This window comes from Opisthorchis viverrini (genome assembly GCF_000715545.1).
Source record: "Opisthorchis viverrini unplaced genomic scaffold opera_v5_220, whole genome shotgun sequence".
NCBI lineage: Eukaryota > Metazoa > Platyhelminthes > Trematoda > Opisthorchiida > Opisthorchiidae > Opisthorchis > Opisthorchis viverrini.
Window position 1 is genome coordinate 610,854 of NW_008751874.1, and position 21,022 is coordinate 631,875.

The window sequence follows — 21,022 nt, forward strand, 5'->3', positions numbered from 1 at the left end:
AACTCTGTTCACTTATATTCAAAGCCTTAAAATGAGCAGAACAAAAGGGGTGACGTGGAATAGACTATGTTTGAAGCCTGTCCAGATTTTATCAGCAGGAATTAGTTCCATCTCACCTAGCTGAATAGGCTCCAAATGACTCAAGATTTTTTTAAAAATTCTCCTTGGAACGAACTGATGCGTTTACTACGATATAAATCACCGCTTGACCTTTAGTTAAGCCAAGTGGTTCTATGAAACCTAAGATACCTGAACAGTTGAACATCTGAAGACTGCCGTCGGATGATGTAAGACGTTAATCTTCATATGTTTTAAAAACTTTTGGGTTTTTTAACATGAAAGCATAATAAAGAACTAAGTACAAGCCGAACTAATTCACTGAGTACTGACTTACCCAGTCCGTAAAAAGTAGCTGAATTTATGTGGGCGAAAGTGAATGTTACCAAACTCAAATGATAAGCGAGCAATTCACTAAGACGACATGGTGACAGGGTGAGCAAGTCTAGAGAGATGAGCGAAGCCAGTTTATGAGAATCACCAGCAGTGCGTAACTCAACAAACTAGGAAGATCCCCGAACTTTCGACCTCCCCAGAGACTCTCTGCAGCCGACGATTCCCGATGAGAATTACACAGCTATACAGTGCCTCTCAGCTCTTCATTTACAGGACGAAATTCCCATGCTTTGGATATTATATCCAGAACAATCAGTCGGTAAAAGTACGTTATTCATTCGTCTTCGGATTCATGATCCCAGTCGCAGCATTTCGTTAGTCATTCTATGCTACACACACTCGCCTTGTATAGTTGCTTATGTGACACGAGTGATTTACGCGTCATATGGTAAATGCTGGATGGTATGACAGCTCTTTATCACGACCTTTTTAAGGTTATAATTACTCGCCTTGTATAGTTGCTTATGTGACACAGTGATTTACGCGTCATATAGTATATGCCAGATGGTATAACAGCTCTTTATCGGGACCTTTTTAAGGTTATAATGAGTTCATCTAAGAGTTTGAGTGTAAATAGCTCCTGGCGAGTGGCAATGATCGTTACCCTCAGAAGAAAACTTAATATTAGAGGAGATCACTGGTAGAAAAATAGCAGCTTTGGCTGGTTTCTACTAAAATTTTCACTGTGAAGAGACCAAGTTTAGCTCACTGAGCAGTATTTGAAGCCAATTTTGGTCCAATCCTAGAGAAGATGCAAGTCTCATCAGTTCTACAGCTGTGCATTCGAATGTTCCAGAATAGCCTAACGGAACTTTCCTTTTGTGTAGTGATCCAAGTTAATTTGTTCAACATATTCTTATAGGTACGGGGGCAAAATGATGAGCTGACAGGTGCAGCCTTCGCTGGTTATGGTTTTCATCCCTATCTCAAGTTAATATTTTGCAAATGGTGATGCTCTTTTTCAGAGTTGTTCACATTAGTAAGGTCCTAATTCCAATCACGAAGATTTGGTGTCTGCCTCTGGGGATGACCCGATGTACTCATAAACAGATTTTGGACAACGAAAACTAAAGTGAGGAGCACAACCCCTCTGGTTTTGCCACTGAACATTAAGTCAGTACTGTAAGTAACTGAAGATCCATTTTCGAACATCGAATTTTTGTTATCGCTGGCATACTTTACATCTCACAGAAAATGCAAAATACTCAACTATTTACAGTGGATTAGTTTGGTTTTCCCTGGCCTGGGGAACCAAGAATTATCATTCGTCCTTACAGCTTTTCATTGCTCCGTGGCTTAGCTTTTGTCCAATAATATAAATAAGAAGCCATCATGAAATTTAAGGGATATGTTCTACAATGCTACTTCAGATTGGATACTCCGTGTCACATTGACCAAAAGGTAGCTCTTGCTAAGACCTTGTTCTCTCTTTCGACCGGTGGATATTGTGTCTGGTCGTTGTGCACAACCACTAACGTACCGCTACGCAGAACTATGCACTGATGATGTCACCTCGATTGGTGATGAAACGTTTGAAACCAAATTGCCCAGCTCAGCGAACAAGCCAACGACCATCTACGCTACTTGAGCTACCGGCATTCTCCTCTATAGAAAAAGGATATTGTGTCTGTTTGGTCATTAACCTTAAATCTCTGGGATAGACCCAGATTTCTCTAACTTTATTATCCAGGTGTTGATCCCAATGCACTTGTACGTGGTATTCACGGCGTGGGAGCCATGCTTAGCCCCAAATCTTAATGCACTTTACTGGACTGGAGTTTAGTGAACAGTTGTCTTAGTACTGTGCGGTTGACTGGTTCGATTAAGAAGACTGCATCTTAACGGGGTAAACTGTGTTTGTTTGTTGTATCAGCATATGCTCCGACAGATGACAGCTTTAAGAAAAAGAAAGACAGCTACTGTCCCGATTTTTGAAGGTTGTTTCGGTCTGAAAGAAAGTTGTTTCGATTCTGATAAGTGACTGAATGCCCCCAGTTAACCGACTAGGTTCTGAGGAATCTCATCGTATTGGCCATTTTGTAGCTAACGCCCACCGCACAGATAATGGTGATTGATTTCCTCCATTACCTGTGGTAAACACCATCTATATCTAGCCAGCACAAGCTCTCAGTGCAAGCGCTTGCATCTGTGACTTGGAGATCAGCGAATGTGGAATTGTTTCAACCATGTGGCAATGAGCTACTCATGGTGAACTTCGGCAAAAGACTGTCATTCATTTTTGGTGCATTACTTGACTGTGACCACTGCACTGTGCGTGTATGCATATCCATTCGCTCTCTCCCTGGAAAACGCCGGTCAATGCAAAGCCATACAGTTCACCACCCGCAAAGCGTCTCTCTGGATCAAACATATCGGGTTGGTCTGGTTGGAAGGCTCCCAGAACTCGACGGACAGAGTGGTGATTCGGATGACGATTGGAGAAAGATACTCAAAGCTTTTGAAACCGTCTGCCCTAGATCATCAACACACTCTATTATATGACAGATCTAGTCGGGATCAACAGCTTTGATGGATGCCAAGGCCAAATTACTTTGATGGCACATGATGATTAATAAATAGTCTAGAGAGTGATCAAAAGTACTGTTGAATCGCGAAAGCCCGAGAAAAAGAGAGAGTTTTTTGTAAAGGGAATCACTCGCACCCTTTCCCAGCTAACCTAATTAACCTGTCCCACAAGACCAAGGTCTTAGCGGATTTTTCTCCGAAAAGGAAAGGACATCCATTCATTCAAAGAAATATCATCTTGAACCATCCGAACCATCCATCAAGTGGCCATAGCTTCTAAGGTGTTCTCTGCATTACCCTACGAATGTTGATCCTTCATCGGCGTAGCCCGATTCACGGGAATCAAGCTAAGTTTCGCCCTGACTGGGATCACACTGATCATATGTTCACTTTGGGACAATAGCTGGAGCTGGGTGGCTCCTCTCAACGATGGACGGTGTTCGTTCTTCACTATCTCAGAGTTGATTCTGAATTCCTTCGGCTTCAGGAACTGTGGTAATGTGAAGAGTGGGCATTTTAATTCCCTTCTATTATAAAGGGACTCATACGCCTCCTCTTGTAGGTGCGTACGTGTCTACAACACATTGTGCCCTGCGTTCACCACATCCAAGGTTATCAGACTAGGATTTGCTCTGTAGCCCAATACATTTAACCCTGTAATCGATTCGCTTCTTGAGTCTTCTTTACTTGTTCCCGATATCTCAAGGATAGAAATACTCGCCCAGCGTGGTCTCATGGACATTGCGTGCGCGAAAGATGTTGCCGTTCTTAGATCAGATCATGTAGAAAGGTAAACCATGTTAAATAACCCAAGTAATTTTGGTACACCATTTGGTATTCCCTTCCCACCTTCAATGTGTTACTCTAAGATTGGGTGAGATCACTACCAGATCTCGTGTCTGCACGTGAATCGGTCCGTTTGGTAGATGAGTTCTGCTAACTGAGCAGCTAAGTGGGCCTCGGTGGACGGCAGAAAAACGAAATCACTTCCCGAAGTGGGAAGGCCAGGGCACGGGCCTACTGACCTATGAGGTTGGCGGGACCGTCGTAACAAGTCAACAAAACCTCACGTTTTCTGAGTCTTTACAGCAGGCACCGACTGATTTTGATCAACAACGCTTACATGCGTAGTGATCTAGAATGATGAGTTGAAGACAGCGTTATGTCTGGTTGTAAACAAGCGCTTCGTGATTAATGAAACTAACTTCCTATCGGCCGAAATCAAGTTAGGGTTCACATCACTAAGTAATGCTCATTACCAACCATTTTATGTAAATCTATGTAATGCACATTTAAGGGATGTAGAGCGAACCCAGTCTTACCAGGTCACATCACAGGAGACCTATTCCACCATTTTCTCCCTGTCTTCGTTCCCTGTGGCTTACATCATTATATGAAATAAATTCATCCCTAAGCTCTCTGTTCTCATCGCTTTGTTCCAATTGAGCAAGGCTTTAGTTGTTTACCGGTTGGCCCAAGTTCAGCGGTCACAACATAATAAGGTAGCGTACAGTTAAGAGTTTGTCAGCATATTCTCTAGAAAAATGTGTTATGTAAAGCCAAAAGCTAGTTATTTTCTACAGCTAGAAGCTGGAAACCTCGACGATTAGATGAAGAGGGCAGCGTTATGAAATTTAGACAATAAAGGCTCACGTGATGTTTTGTGATATGTGAAGTTGAGGGCTTTTTCACCGTTGGTAGGTGAATATTTATAGTGTTTTGCTTAAGTGTCCGATTTCGGCTTGCAGTCGAAGATGAAATCCCCTGAACTTACCAACAATGCTATCTGCTCGAGAAGGATTTTGTACAAAGATTTGTTATTGATAGCAAAAAATGTTTTCCCACTTGTATCTCCCGTAGTAACGCTCTGGGATAATGGTATGGTATGTATTATAGAATACACCCGTCACTCACGCACACACACCGCAGGTGTCCACGTGAAATGACAGCAGACAAGTGGCCTGAGGTGTTCAAGTACACTATTCTACTTTGTCTGAAACAAATTCCTCTGGCTGCAGAAACCGAATTTAGCTGAGCGTCTGTAAACTAGTGGTTCGATTGGAGAGACATTTTTCGATGGCACTTTGGCAATAGGATTGCCACTGTAAGGTGGTCCATCATGATGGTTTCGGTGTCTCTTCCCAAACTTCCAAAGAGCGTTAATCGACGTAGGAGAGACGGACAGTTGGAGTCTTTAGTGTGAACTCAAGCTCACACAACGCAAATGAACGGACAGGGATTGATCAGTCGGCCTCTTGGTTGTCAGACGGATGTCCTGTCAATTAAACCGCCGTGAACGGTGACTTACGTCATATACGGAGTCTTTAGTGTGAACTCAAGCTCACACGACGCAAATGAACAGACAGGGATTGATCAGTCGGCCTCTTGATTGTCAGACGGATGCCCTGTCAACTAAACTGCCGTGAACGGTGACCTACGTCATACATGTGCAATTCAGTACAAGCTAATGTCTAATGGATCCACGTTTCTCGTATGTCAGCGCATCTGGTAAGCCCCTTGTGAATCGTTATCATCGAGAGTGTTTGGCAAACAGGCTGACAACTAACAAATCTATGCAATTCTGCAAATTCGCCAAGACAAGATCATATGAGCAAAATGTTCACATGAGCGACAGTGATTCTTCAGAGCCCAACTGGCTGACTGACTGGATGATGAATGGACCCAAACAGGTGATAAACCGTAGGGATCGAGCACTGCACTCTAGTGTGACAATCGTGCACTGTTACTATGACTGAGCCAGTAATGCTGTGATTAGCACAGGGGAAGCTGAAAATAACACATACGAAGGGCTTGCGCGCCATAGTGACTCTATTTATTGTCGAATCTAACTCGACCTCGCGATAATTTTCTCATTATGCTGTGATTAGCACAGGGGAAGCTGAAAACGGCAAATACGAAGGGCTTGCGCGCCATAGTGGCTCTATTTATTGTCAAATCTAACTCGAACTCGCGATAATTTTCTCATTCATCTGCTTACTCCGTCCATGTACTTTTGCTCTCCACTTCAATCGCTCGTCTGCACCCGCCATCCACCCCGCCGAAAAGACCGTCCGTCCACCCACGTTGGTTTGCTGGCGTGTGAGTGTGCGAAAGTACACAGCTGACCTACGTACCCATTCGTGTTCATGCCCCGTTTCATGAACCACTCCTGACATGTTTGTCATTTGTTTGTGATCGCACCGTCAGCCAGAATCGCAGGCTTTTCTTTGGAGCGGACGACCGCAACCTCTGTATTGTTGACATGTTTGTCATTTGTTTGTGATCGCACCGTCAGCCAGAATCGCAAGACTGTCCTTGGAGCGGACGACCGCAACCCTCTGTATTGAGCTATCATTCCGCTCACCGTTGTTTGGCTAGTGGACCCTGACACTGCACCGCGTCGCTCAGTGACATACTTGTGCAACGGTTGACGCCACGAACATCGACGTTTGATGGACATTGTATAACTTTGTTTACCTTTGTATTAATAATATAGGGGACTTTCGAACCAAATTCTTAGTTTTGATCTCTGAGATTGTCAACATCAACATCAAGATTTGTGAAACACTCACTGGCATGTAAGATCAAAACTCTCAGATCAATGAGCCTACTTTGTTCACACCTACTCAGTCTCTTTTATTATTATATGACGGATCAATGGTTCAGGCGGACTCAACGGGTCAACACCAGTCGTCTTCACATTGTTCAAACGATAAGTGAAGATTGGGTAAAAAAAATCTACGCTATTTAGAGTTCTAGTTGGTGGAATGACACAACTGATGGGAATACCAGTAATCTACGTGAACAATTGTAGAATACAGACCAAGAATTGGTTAGTTATCAAGGCGGTTACAAAGAACTGCCACATATCAATACAAACCAATACATGGTGTACACCTTATTTGTCCATCCGTAATCAAACATGCTTCGTTTACTTACCATCACCAAAAAGTCACGCGCTTGCCAGGCAGGGATATCGATAAGGAAGGTTTTCTCGGAACTGGTGCTAAGTTCCGCCATCATGGATTTCGCTGAAGCCGAACCTGAACTCCAGGTCTTCACTTTTGCCGTTCCTTCAAAACTGTTCACCAGCGTGGTGAATTTCAGCAATTCTGCAGAGGAGCGAGATACTCACAAGTAAGAATAAGTTATATTATAAAAGTTTCCAGTTGATACTAAGCCGCCTTGTAGCAAACATAGATCCCCAGAGAATCAGTTTTTTTTCGTGAACCGAAGGGAAGTTCTGGTTTCCGTTTGCTTTCCACCTAATACCGATTGACCCAGCCAGTGATCGACTGTAAACTCATTTACTCATAAATGAGAGCTTTTCAAACAGTCCTCTATTGCTCACATCACGCTAACTTATTTCAAGGACGCACGACTTTGTGAATTGGCAGTGTTACTAAAACCGACGCACTGCAAATACCCTAGTGAAAATCGCACTTCGAAATGTATTAACGTGACCTACAACATTTGTGAGCTTCACTGGTAATCGGCTAAATTGGTACTGTTTTCTTCTCCGTGCCTTCTTCTCTCCGTGCCTATTTGGAGCTATTCGTTGAGATAACCAGCGAGAAAAGACTGATCCCGTTGTCTTAAGACCGATTACAAAAACATAGCGGTTCAATACATGAAAGAGCAGAAAGGTATCGCTGTAGTAAGTGGGATTAGATTTGCTCCAGTTAAAGTGAGGATTCTCTTCTCCGTGCCTTCTTCTCTCCGTGCCTATTTGGAGCTATTCGTTGAGATAACCAGCGAGAAAAGACTGATCCCGTTGTCTTAAGACCGATTACAAAAACATAGCGGTTCAATACATGAAAGAGCAGAAAGGTATCGCTGTAGTAAGTGGGATTAGATTTGCTCCAGTTAAAGTGAGGATTCACTGTTTCTTGATTCACGATGATATAGGTTACACCCGTTGCATCAGACTGATTAACGCAACCACGCTTCATTCGGAATGATCCTTTAAGTTTACTATACGAGATAACGGTCTTAAGATCTCATAGCTGTCCTCTAAAAAAATCATAAACGAACGAAGTGATGTGCTTACTTTCAGGTTGATTATGAATAATGTTCATCCGACGCCACTTCTCAACTTGAGTGAGATATTCATATAGCCCAAGGCCGAAACTGTGTACTTTTGGGTGCATACTAACTGAGTAGGTTCCTGGTGTCGCGTAGTGATTCCAGTAGGTCTCAACGTACGGTATCCCAAATCGGTTGGCCAGAGAAAGCAAAGCTTGTGAAAGAGCGCGGACATTCGGACCGAACAAGGCCACAATGCCGTTTGTCATTAGCTTGCATGCTGTGTGATCACCGGTAGGAAAAGCGAAAGGAACATGGGTTAATTGGAAAGATGTCTTACTGCATAATTAATGGAACACACCACCTGGAAATGTGTTGCATGCATTTCGCTTGTTGTAGAATCACTGCGAACCAACAGAGACATAGGTTTCCTTCTGGAAATTACCATAGATATATTCAGATTTTACATAAGTGCCTACCAAAATGCTTATGTTTGCAAGGTAGAAAGTTGTGGACAATAGGTTCTTCGATTTAGACATGAGGAAAAAGCAGAGTTGACTCCAACTCTGGTATCTAACTTATTCTAATATGAATCTAATATGGTGATTCCTCGAATCGTTCAAATGCTGACTGATCTCCACCTTTTTTGCATCGCCAAGGTCCCTGTATCCACCGTCTACTTTGCCACAGTGTTCGCTCCGTCCAAAGTGTGTATAAGTAACACACTCGCTGGTGCTCTGCCTGCTGGACCTGATCCAAATTGTCAGGTCATGACACCCGTGTAATCGCATCGTCAATCAGGGTCACGAGAGTGGTCTTGGAAAGGACGACCGCAACCCACCCCACTCAGACGGAATTCCATTCACGGTTATCTGATATGCGGACTTTGGTGTCAGTGCTGAGCAAGCCACTGACGCACTTGGGCACTTGTTGTCGCCACTAATGTGGATATTTGAATTTCGTGGTGTACTTTCGCTTACTTGTGGAAAAATAGTACCCAAGATTTTCAACTCCAAATCCTGTTTTTGATATTCGCAATCATCAAACCCACTCATGACTCAAAGTTTCGTATCGGGAACCCATCACTAGTGACCTTCACAATCGAACTTTCGCTGCTAACTGTCATCCAGATGGTATTCCTTTTGTCCCTCATTAACACGTTCCGTTAGTTTAGGTTCATGAAAATTGAGAAGTAATGGTGCCTTCCGTTTTCATGGCAACGACTGCTTCTGATGTTGAATTCAATTGCCTCTGCGGGGAATTTCGCTCCAAAGATGACAGACACATCTTGGGGGAAGATGAAGAGGCAATTGATGGAAGATAAATAGGTTTGTATTTCAGTTCAGGTGATGGAAATCCTTTCCGGAAAACAGTGCCGCTTCGCTGTCATCCTTTTGGTACACAACTGCATTTTCAGGACGGACAGCGTGAACAACAAACCAACAACAAACCATTTCAACAAATTATCAATCATTTACATCGAATATGTATGGCTGACTGAATAACAGGACCACAAAAAGGGTTACAGTCGCCCGACGAAGGATTAAATGTACTAGTGAAAGAGAAAAGTACCATATGGCCTAACTAACATCTACCAGGTTGCATTTAATTTGTAACCGGTAGTTGCTGGTAGGATTTCCAGCCCGTAGTTCAACCGAATGTGTGTAAACACACTCGGATTTTTACTGACTTATATGGAGCTATGATAATTGGTGGAATTATAGAGACAAACAACACTCTCGTCGAAGGGAAAAAAGAATTTCGCAGACGTTAGTTGACTCAACTTTCAAATGCATTTTGTTCGTTACAACTAATCATTTGATGGTCTTGTCCTATCAACACGGACACGAATATGTCCACCTCCGAAATTGGGGACAAATCGCCTCATCGGGATCGACCTCAATTTGTTAGTTCGACCATATGTTAATGTGGATTATGCATGTCCGCTTGTGTGTGTGTACGTGGGCGTGCACCTGAGTCGACCAATATCCCAGTGCAGACGTGAATGTTCATTTACATAAGGCTCCCCATTTTTCGTTGTCCTCTACACAGTCCCATGGGACATACCCATTGGGTCCTTGCTCCAGCCTGCTAAGGGGTGGCCCAAGAAAGGTGGATTGCGGATCTCGAGCGAAACTCCACTTTCGGTCGGTTAAGTTCGTGAAAATTCACACAGACACTGCTTGTCAACATATGCCCCATCTGCAACATTTCGTCTGCCACCAGTCCGAGAATCCAACTGGCATTTTGTTTCCAAATATAAACGACAATATAGATAATAAAATATACAGTTGCACTAGTAGTTTTTAGTAGCCGTTTGATTTTTATTAAAAGATAACTGAACATAATGAAATTTTTCCACTTTGTTTCACAATCCGACCTCGTCTTTGGTTCAATGAGATCACTGATGGGGTGCAGATACTCCAAGTATATTTATCAAAGCCCTTTTTATCGAATGCCCAGGTGACGTTTTCGGTCAGTGTCATCCCGAGAAGATAGAATACTAACCATGAAATAAAAGGTCTTAGATATAGTTGTTGAGGAGAACAGAATGAGTGCGAACTATTTGCATATCTCTACGAAAAGAAAGTAGCTTATCTGGTACCCATTCACCATGGACATTCGTCAATTTGAACCAGGAGTTAAACGAACAACATAATACGTTCGTCAGGTTGTTGCTGCTTCAATAAATCTGGTAATGTGGATGGTGATGAAGATGTTGACATTACGATGATGAAGTTGAGGAAGGTGAAACGACTAAGGATCGCGTCTGTGGTCAGTACGAGAATCAAAAGAAGATTATAGTGTCACTTGTGTTGTAAGCTTAATGCGCGCTCTTACGGCTCAACTGCTGTTGTAGCCAGAGGGTCCGGGTAGCTCAGCGACCCCTTAATCCATATTGGAGGACACTCATGCAGTATCCACTGAGTATTATTTGCTAGGCTAGGCGGCGGATGAAAGTTTAACATATGCAGTTATGCAGTCTCCTATCCATCCAGTTTATCAGGGGTGGGTAGTAGAACCAATGTGACCATTTGTTCTTTATTCTTAGGGCTACTGTAGTGGCATAAAGCCTGTCCCCAACTTGAATCAAAGTCTTTAGTTGTGGAGTCATTCGTCCTCCTGTATAGGTACTGGGAAGTGACCAACCTCAAACAGCTGCTCACAACCTCCAATTCGCGCAACCATTATTGTCCGTTATCCCTCACAACCCAGCCGCTCATGTGCACACGGTTGTTTTATTCCTGAAGCCCGAAAACTTGATCTAATCACATTGTCACAACCCAGAGGCTACCAGCTGTGATTCTTCAAATGCGCCATTTCGTTACGCTGGTAATTCACAGGTGTCAGCTTTCGAGATAAAGGCTTTTTGTTTGATTGGATACTTGTTATGTGCCATCTCTATGTTGCGCGTCTGTCCTATTCCATAAGGACCTCGAAACGTCAGAATGACAGCCACTTTACTTATGCACCGCTAATTTTTACACACTAAAAAATCGTGGCTCTCATTCGGCACCGTAAACGTGGAAAATGATCGCACCATGAAAAGTTTAGATACATTGCTAATTTATGGTATTCTGAGTTTGGCTCAACTCGCATTGATAATTCTGAAGTTCTTCCAACTGTATACTGACAACCAGTTGTTCTCTGCCAGTGGTGGATTCATAACATATTAAACGCCCCGGTGCCTGTCTTCTCTCTTTTATCTAATCATCCTCAGTGTAAAAATGACCACGAGCCATCAGCAACAGAGAGCAAAGTTCAACGCTGGCCGGCTATAAAGTTCAGCTCATACCCTTTCCCATTCTAGAATATTGACTATCTTTCCGGGTAAATGTGCAGTTTAACCAAACATATCAAAATCCGCCTCGTTATGCTCTGTTTGATTCCGAAACGGACTCCTCAGAGGACAGGAAAACCTGTACATGTGGCTCTAAAAACGCTGTTGTTGTTTTTGAGTGCGCACATACAAACCACTTTAAATGAGAGCAATTGCTGTCATTTCTGCACACAAGGCAGATCCCATTAGGATCGCTGGACGGCCTAATTTGGATAGGAGACCAGAAACCTGAAGAAATACGGGTCGCTGGTTTGGCACGAGATGCAGCAGGTTTCTTCAGCTGATGTGAAAGAGCGGGTCTGGAGTATAATTTATTTATCACCTGATTAAACATCATACTGAAAATATTATATAAGGCAAAAAAAACAGCGTTAAAATCATTGCGAAGAATACTCTGAAAGCTAATTGGTTTTCGTTTTTTGGCACATCTGTTTCATTCAATCCTTTCAAACCTGTCGCGGTTTGAAAGTTTGCTAGTTTATGAAATACGGACGTATCTTTTCGCCTTGCAACATTATCGAGAAGTACAATGGTCGCACCTCTCATCAGCAACAAACATGTCGCCAGCTGAAAACAATTTTTCACCTCGATCTCATGCAATCCTTTAATTCCGTACACTTGCCGGTTCTTCTGAATTACCTCGGCTGATGTTGAATGCTCCTGAAATTTGTAAACTATCCATGCTCTCTACTTTCTTAATTATATTCGTGGATGAGTATATAACGAACAGCCTGGAGGTTTTCCCGCAATTAATAAGGTCCATTTCGACTGCACGCTTCCATCCTTTGTGATTTTGTTGCGAAAACTGCTAACTGGCGCACACACCAAGGCAAATCGATGGAGGAAATAGAGCATCAAGATTGAAATCTACTTTTGTTGTTCATTGTGAATTTTTGTAGTACAAGGAGTATCGTCCGGTTTTTAATCTTAAGGTGTCCTCGAGAACCCTCGGTGAGGAAAACATGTGTTTTGATCGACCATTTACCTGGTCAGACAAGACAAGACAACTTTACAGATGAAGTGGCGCACGCGTAATCAAGAGAGGGTGACAGCCTCCAAGATTCGTCACTCGCTTTGTCAGGAAAGTTAAAAATGGGTGTATGAGCTGTATTAATTTATGGCTTCTGGCCTTGGACCGCTCAACTCAACATTGTCATTACCGCAACCCGCAACAGAAGCGTTAACGGGCTGCAGTGTCAACGAGGAAGTCTGTACATAAACAAGCACTTGTAAGCAAGCCAGAATCACTAGAGAAGGTGAAGATCATTGAATCAAAGTGGTACGGTTACCATACAATTAAATTCAAGTATATCCCGATGGGTCATAGAGACGCGAAGCCCAGCGTACTACAGTGAGATTCGGTCTTTCCGCAACAGCCATACTGTGAAAACGAAAATAACACGAAGGCTTACGAGCTTTACTGCGAGTGTCACCGCGAGGATATCAGATAAAGGTTTCACAGACTTTAAACATCGAAGTTTGCCTACTGACGATCATTTTCATTGCCGGGATTATGCTTGCTCCAACTCCACTAGCACCCTTTCCTAGGAAATCTCCATCCAAAAAATTTACTTTGCCATCCCAACAGATCTTTGCCTTGGAAAATGCAGCTTTCAAGCTATGTCACCTCAAAATTCACAGCCGAAATTTTTTCCAGTCGGACAAACCCTTCCTTATTATGACATGATATGAGGAAAATTAGTTGGAATATGGTCCAATGTGCGGGATGATTCTGTCAGTGGTGGGTTCCAGAGGAATGGTACCAAGATAAAATCAACCGCCGATTCCTTTTGCAACCCTATCGGAGTGTATGGTGAGAAAAACGGTATCTGGCGGCCGGAGCTAAAAGCGTGTGTGGCAATAGAAGCCGACATTCGTAAAATAAAATTGTCAATTTCCTCCCAGTCACCCGAAGGAATCTCCTCTGAAATCCGGTCCTCATGTATTAGTCTAAGTGTGTCATCAGTACCCTAATCTTCTTTGACGAATCACTGCCAAAAATGCTTGACTTGGAACTGGACCTAGATAAGTCGACTGTCGGTCGGGTGACGCCAGCAACTGCCCTTCAGTAGACCACATCTGAAGCCGAAAGTTTGTAATATGCCTTAGAAACAAGATTTATCGGTATATATGAAGCCAGTATTGTAGATGCCTTTATTCAGAATAAGGTTACAATGCTTAAGGCAAACGGAGTATTCAGTGATTACAGAATTCGGAACACACGAAAACAGCAGACAGCGCTGTAGTGCAGCACTATACTTTTGATGCACTTCACTGCACCTTAGACGACAGTGAAAGTAATATACACAAATAACAGGTTAGCAAGCGATTTCCCATTTACGCCTACCTGTTCAGTGCTGAGTTCGATGTTGCCATTTAGATGGCTGAAAAAACAGCGAGTGCCTTCTTCCTCAGCGGACCCAGATACTTAGCATCGTATCTGGAATAAATAGCTTACAAGTATCTCTAAGTAGGTTGCGAACTGTCTGCTGTAGCAGAATGGAGTGAAATTCACAAAAAGAAACTCAATCGACCTGTCAGTACCCAGATCGTTAAGAACCATAGTGTGAGTTCCTAGTAATTCCAATGCGTGGTGAGTAGCTTAAGCTAGTGCAGTGGCCGTCTTCACTAATTTGGTAAGAAATGTGCACGTTTCAGCTGCTTCTCTTCAGCTTTTCTGGTGAAATGTCATACCTATTTGCAACGTTAGGGCAAAAAGCTTCCAAACGCAGCCTGATATCGACCCTTTTAACCATTTAACCGAACGTTTGGAACATCAGCACATATTCTTGGGCGCAAAATAAAGCTGGCTACAGGGAATCTTCAATAGGTTTACACCAACTCAAGCCCCATAGGAATGCCCTGGGATTACAGCATGCAAGGCATGGAATGATGTAACCAAAGGTAGAAGATCGGAAAAATGCTCCAGTCTAGTTTACCTGGATAGCAGTTTGTATAGACACGACTGATGAAGAGCAGCGAGAAAAAGGTCATGTAAAACGGAAATGACATTTAACTGATCGCTAGTTAACAGTGATACAGCAATACAAACTTTATAGTGGTAGATATAACTTCATGGCTATCACCATGCGATCACCTGGTAAAATGGCACCCTTCAAATGCAAGCAGAAAACGTTCAACTGTACCTTGTTGTGTGGCCAGAAACACATTATCCCTTGACACTACTTCAATGATAGGCTCCAGCTGATGAGTACGCAGGTTGACACTTTGAGCAAGCACTTGATTTGCAGAATCCACACTTGTCCGAAAGGCTGCCTCCATGTCTTCATCACCCTGAGCCAAAATTACACCTAAGAAAGGTAAAAAGTATTGTAAAGGTGTTACTGTGACAGGCTTTCAAGAACTTGAGAAAAACAACCAATCCGTGGTTTGTTTTGCTCCATGGCTTACATCTGTAACAAAAAATAAGCCAGAAAATCCTCTTGTGACCGTTTTTTACTTGAGAGTATACCATTAATAACATCATAGCTTCCGGTAGCAACTGTGTAAGTGACGAGTTTTCACGTTACGCGCTATGCTGAAATGCGCAAAATTTTACTCAGCTATCAGGCCGACTGAAAAACAAATAGTCATATTAGCTGGAGTCGGTGGGTTTTTTCTGTTGTGTTAGAAACAACCTCCAAGCTTCAATCATTAGTAGCATATTGTGACACCGGATTTTACTCATGTCAGTCGCATATGCCGATTGTGGAATGACGTGCTTTGGCAGGTAGGTGATGCGCTCACTACTGACTCACACCCGGCTGTTTGGAAAACAGAGAAAGTTGAAACAACTGCGCGAAACACTAATTAGGATAGTAGTTTCTGTGTTATGTTTGAAATCCGTTCAAGCAGTTAGACCTGACTACATGAGGATAGGCATCCTGTGTACGAAAGTGGCCAACTCGGTTCTGTGGTATAACACCTCTTTTTTACAAGCTGTTATCTCTTCGGTATCTTTTGATTCACTGGTAAAATGAGCCTTACTAGCCCAATCATGTTACTCACAAAATGAAAAATAGTCGAATTGGCCTTTCTCGGGAGTCATCAGATAGACATAATCGTCGAGGTTCCATCAAACTTACATTCTACAAGTACGTAATTGACCGAGCACACTTCTGTGAAAACTACGTTAGTAGCTACGCGAAAATTGTCTGGGTCCCAGCTGAATTTATCCTTTGTGATGCTCTCCACAGAATGTGCTCCACAGAGGCAGCCTCTTGTTTCAGTGAGTAAGATATGCGAAATAGCACAGCATAGCTGATTGGCGGAGCAAACTAAAACATCAACACATTTAGTTAATCTTTTGCTGCCATCAGTGTAATTTGCAGATTAGCGTAGTTCGCCAGTTACGTACCAGTAGATGTTCAAGACTGATGGAAAATCAGAACCCACGCCTGTCTGACGTTCTCACTTTGGCCGACGCTGCTAGTCAGAGTCCTTCAATAACCATATAACTGGTGGGTTCAGTCAAGAAACGATAAGGCAATATCTCAAATATCGTACTAAGTTAAACATAAGGCGGTCTATATACAACACCTTCAGTTGAAAACTATCATGAGCGGGTAAATCATTTGAGTCCCAGTGGTTGTCCTTCATCAACATTTTAAGATGTTGCGTTCGAGAAAATAAACAACACCTTTGCTTTCCTCTTCAAAGTAACAAAACATCCATGAGCAACACATTTTGAAGTTGTTTGAAATTACATCCGGCATTTTTATTAGTGACTAGTTCCGCTGAGGAAACTTGACACTGTGTAACAGGGCGATCAGTTAACAAACGGGTGCTTCAGAGCAAACCAACCAAACCGAATCAACCGAGCATTTTTGCCGAAAGCTGAAAACTGTCATCGTTCAATCAGCCGTAAGAAGTTTCTTGAACTAACATATTCCACCCAGATCGGCTTCATCCCCTAAACTAGCTGGCCACACTGAAGTTTGCCTCGCTGTCACCGTGACAGCAAGTAGAGTCAAGTTTCCAGTAAGCTGACAAATTTTGTTTACCAGTTGCACTGAACCAATTTGTCGACTAATTTGTAAACAGTTAACAACGTGCTAACAAACAGAACGAAACCATCAGTCGAAAACAAGTGAAAACGCATGGGAGATTATATTTGCCTGAGACCATGTACCGTGTACTTTGTTCTTTTTTATTTTTCCTCAGGCAGAGCAACGTTAGAAATAGGAGTGCACACAATGTTTATGACATCCTGGTGGACTTCCGTCAAATCAGCAGTTAATCACCGCCATTGTCATCGTCGTCACCAGCATCTCAAAGTCCCTCCCTTAGCGGATGATGTGCTATCAACTAAGCTGCTGAAAATGTTTGCTGCACATTCCAAATTCTCGTCCACTACTACTCAACAAGTTCTACTAAAGCGGTTTGAGCATCTCGACGTCTGGTCCGCTAAGGAATCCACATAATGAACTCATCAATGCTACTGATATCTACCAACCCCTTGAGTGGCCGATGAATTGTGTGGAGTGCAACTGTATAATCGCGACGGAAATAAGGTACCCGTTTAGCTTGATCGATAGAGCATATATACGGTAAGCGATACGTCTGGTTTTCGAGACTACATCAAGCACGTCAGCTGCTTCAGGCTTCCAATTTCACTACTCATTTTATACAGTACCAGTAAAACTAATGTAACTGACTTGGTACTTTTTACCCCGGACTTCGATGCTCCAAGCTAAGCTCAACTTCAAGATTTGTTCTGTTGTTTCATGGGTTTGTTTTTGAACTCATTTAGGAAACATGTCTGAATGTTCACTTGTCTCTTATTTGTTCCATTTGCGCGTGAGTTCCTTAGGGGACTACAAGTCTTGCACAATTGTCATTGTCAGCATTGGATTTGTCATTCAGGGTCCTGATTGGACCCGGCATTTCTGCAGTCTAGGGGAATCCAGTGGAATAGCATGCCCAAAATCCTCACAAAGCAAAGCAGTAATGCTCAGTGTCATCCCACCAGGCCTGCTTATAATTTAAGAGAAAGTCTCCAAGGAAAACATTTTTAGCTAAAAGATTGAGTCCGCATGACCACCAGGTGTTTATTTGTACATGTTACACCATATGCTCGAACCACGTGCCGTGGTAGAGCCGAATGATTTACTTGATGTCATAGGTTGTCTGGTTTATGAATCCTTTTTATTTCTTCTACGGCTTGGGACAATTTGTTCGTATGACAAAAGCTAGTGAATCGAGATGCATTGTTCAGGAAAACAGTAACCATGTGTCGGTTTTCGTTACGTTCGACTCAACTACTTGTAAGATGTCAGTATTTCATTAGACATTATAGACTAGTGAGCTTCGAGAGATCTCATGGAGTAGGAATTTCTGTGGATGATAAAAGTATTGAGTACTGAACAGCCTAATACATTTTGAGACAGGTGGTTTACTGATCAACGGAACCTTCCGTTTAACTTAAGCTCACGCTGCTCGACCTAAACTCGTTGTTCTAAACGGTCCTCAGTAAATGGGTCGCTCTCGAAAAATGTCAGTACATGTATTTCTTAAACTCGTCATCTTGTCGAACACGTGACATCAAAAGCTTTTGGAATAATCTGGAATAACCTTCCAGATCTCTCGCATAATCTTTTAGCACCAATGCAAAATGCGTGTTTTTGTTGATGAAATCACTTCCAGTGGGGAATTCTTTCGGATTTGACCACCATTTATATTATTATCAACCATACTCGCTGGAATGCGCAAAGGATTTCCATATTCTTGAGCTTCCAGCTACCTCAAAACATTCTCTCAAGTAGAACATAAGGCTGACGGAAACTTGGGGACTGCGCCTACCAGATGACCCCAAGAAGGGCGAAAACGGTTATGGGCTTTCAAAGACTTTCCAGCAGCCTGTGCGAACTCTTTCATCCTGTTGCATCTAGCGGTTCATTATTGCAGTGTGGCATTTACATTAGGACTTGCGAACTAGGGGTATTGCCACTGTTCAAAACAGTATTGTACATATCTTTGAAACCAGCTCTAAGCAGGTGAAAGTGTTCAAGCCTAATTGCGGGTCTTATTCCACACATCGGGTGAATAAATAAACGGATGGTAAAATTGGTTATCCGATGAGCGATGAAACACGTGACATGATGAAAAAATTAACGTCAATGGAGCTGCTGTGTCGCAAAAACAATGAAACTCCTGAGTCACATGAAACCGAATTGATTCTTGCAAAATACACGGAGTTATACTACTTCTTTTGTAGTGCAGACGATTCTGGATGGCTGGCAAATTTGACTGTTTATCACGATAATCCCTTATGGATAAGGACGAATCTTTCTTTGATCGATTCGCCCGATAAATGCTTGATAATCAGGCCTTTTCTTCGTTAATCCGCTGTCAATAGCGGCGTTCAACCGACAAGACAGACGAGAACACCACATATAGATTTCGGTTTGGAGGACAAAATCGGACAGTCGCTTGATAGGATCTATCCACTGAAATCATTCACACGAACGTAACACGTGGTGTGATAGCGGTGAAGATGGCAGCGTTTTTAAGCGCACCATATAGATTTCGGTTTGGAGGACAAAATCGCACAGTCGCTTGATAGGATCTATCCACTGGAATCATTCACACGAACGTCACACGTGGTGCGATAGCGGTGAAGATGGTAGCGTTTTTAAGCGCACAAAAACAAAGCGGATGAAAACTGGTCAGACTTAGAGAAAGTTTCAGCGTTCATGTGAATCGCAACTTATGAGGACGAAGTTTTGACTAAGTGATGAAGATTTTTGTATGCACGGGATTCAGCCACTTTACTGAAACAAAATTCGATTTCGAACTAAACTGACTGGCTTGATGGCAGTTTATGANGTTCTTCGTATTTTCAAAGGGTGTGAGTGAGCTGAACAAAACCTCAGAATGAAAACCGATTTCAAATGTGTCGAACCGGGAAGGATCGCGTTTGTTGTTACGAATTAAGGCCAAAGCAAGGTTTTATGGCACTGTATGTAGCTTCGTTTGAGTGCTTTTCAGGTTTCGCCTTTTTCAACGGCTTACATACTAGCGAGAAATACACTCATTTGCAAATCAATTTGGTTTTCACGGAAGACTCAGTTGAATCTCTCATTTATGATATCCTCCAAATGAATGTTCTGCACACAGGCCGCCTTATGATTCAGTTGGTACGATATTCGAGATATCGCAGTATATTTTTATGACAGAAGCCACTCACAAGTTTGCTGTCGTGGGCTGTCAAAGAGTTTCCAGCAACTTTGTGAGTAGTTTCTTTCATATCTCACGAAGGGTTATGCCATTCATTGCCTACTTCAATAAAATGATTCATTTTTAAACACGGAATTTCCGATTCCTGAATAAAACGCATCTTATTCAAAGAGAAAGAATAGCAATTAGCGCCTGTAGCGATCGACCAACGCAAAAGGGTGAAATTATTCCAAATGTTGTTTAAAACTCATTCAGGCGTGTCACTTTATTGTGAAAGTTGTCACGTCGAGCCTGTCAGAACAATATCCTCACGGTCAATAAACACCGCAGTGAAATTATCCACCGTAAATTCGGTCAAATTTGACTATAGCGTACAAGATCGAAAAGCTTACAACAAATTATTTTAATGCGTTAACTGCTTTTCTGTAGAGTTACTCCTAAATTTGTCGAGGCTTTCGTGTGAAACTTTGCTCCCTTTCCAACACTAAATTGGTAACCATCACCGAAAAATTCGCGATTCGGTCACAACTCAAAACATTAATAATTGTCCGATCATTATGCAGACAATCGCGCGGACGTGGTGCATTCGGCGCTTTGCTCAAACGAGCGACTACTCCGTACATCCATTATCCAGACATGCTCATGGACAAAACCTCATGTGAATGTGCACACGCAAAATGGCAATATTTGGTCACCAATTGCGAAGTTACCAAAGCACATTAAAACAAAACATGGGTGTAACATTCACATACCATGTGTGTGGTTTTTCAGTAAGTGCTGAGAAAAGCATAATATATGGTAAAACAATTTCTACGTATCCATGGAACTGTGGTGTTTCGGAAGAAAAAGAGAGCGACTCCGTTTTCCTAACATTCTTGATCCCGATTTTGCCGGAAAATCTTACATTTTAACATTTACTGGTTTACTGAACTTACTGCCAGTTTTTAGGTGCATTAAAATAATTCAAAGAAGCCATATTAAGTGCCGCGTCTGGGATTG

General features: G+C 42.5%; 1 protein-coding gene across 1 annotated transcript in view; it reads right to left on the reverse strand.

Annotated features, from left to right (window-relative positions):
* The window catches only part of T265_08425 (hypothetical protein), a gene marked incomplete at both ends in the record, with an annotated part of 105,687 nt that overhangs the window by 34,117 nt on the left and 50,548 nt on the right, over positions 1 to 21,022 (reverse strand). Inside the window, 3 exons of the mRNA XM_009174224.1 lie at positions 6,919 to 7,091; positions 8,030 to 8,284; positions 14,992 to 15,156. Coding sequence (XP_009172488.1) covers positions 6,919 to 7,091; positions 8,030 to 8,284; positions 14,992 to 15,156 — 593 coding nt within the window. The remainder of the gene's footprint in view (positions 1 to 6,918; positions 7,092 to 8,029; positions 8,285 to 14,991; positions 15,157 to 21,022) is intronic.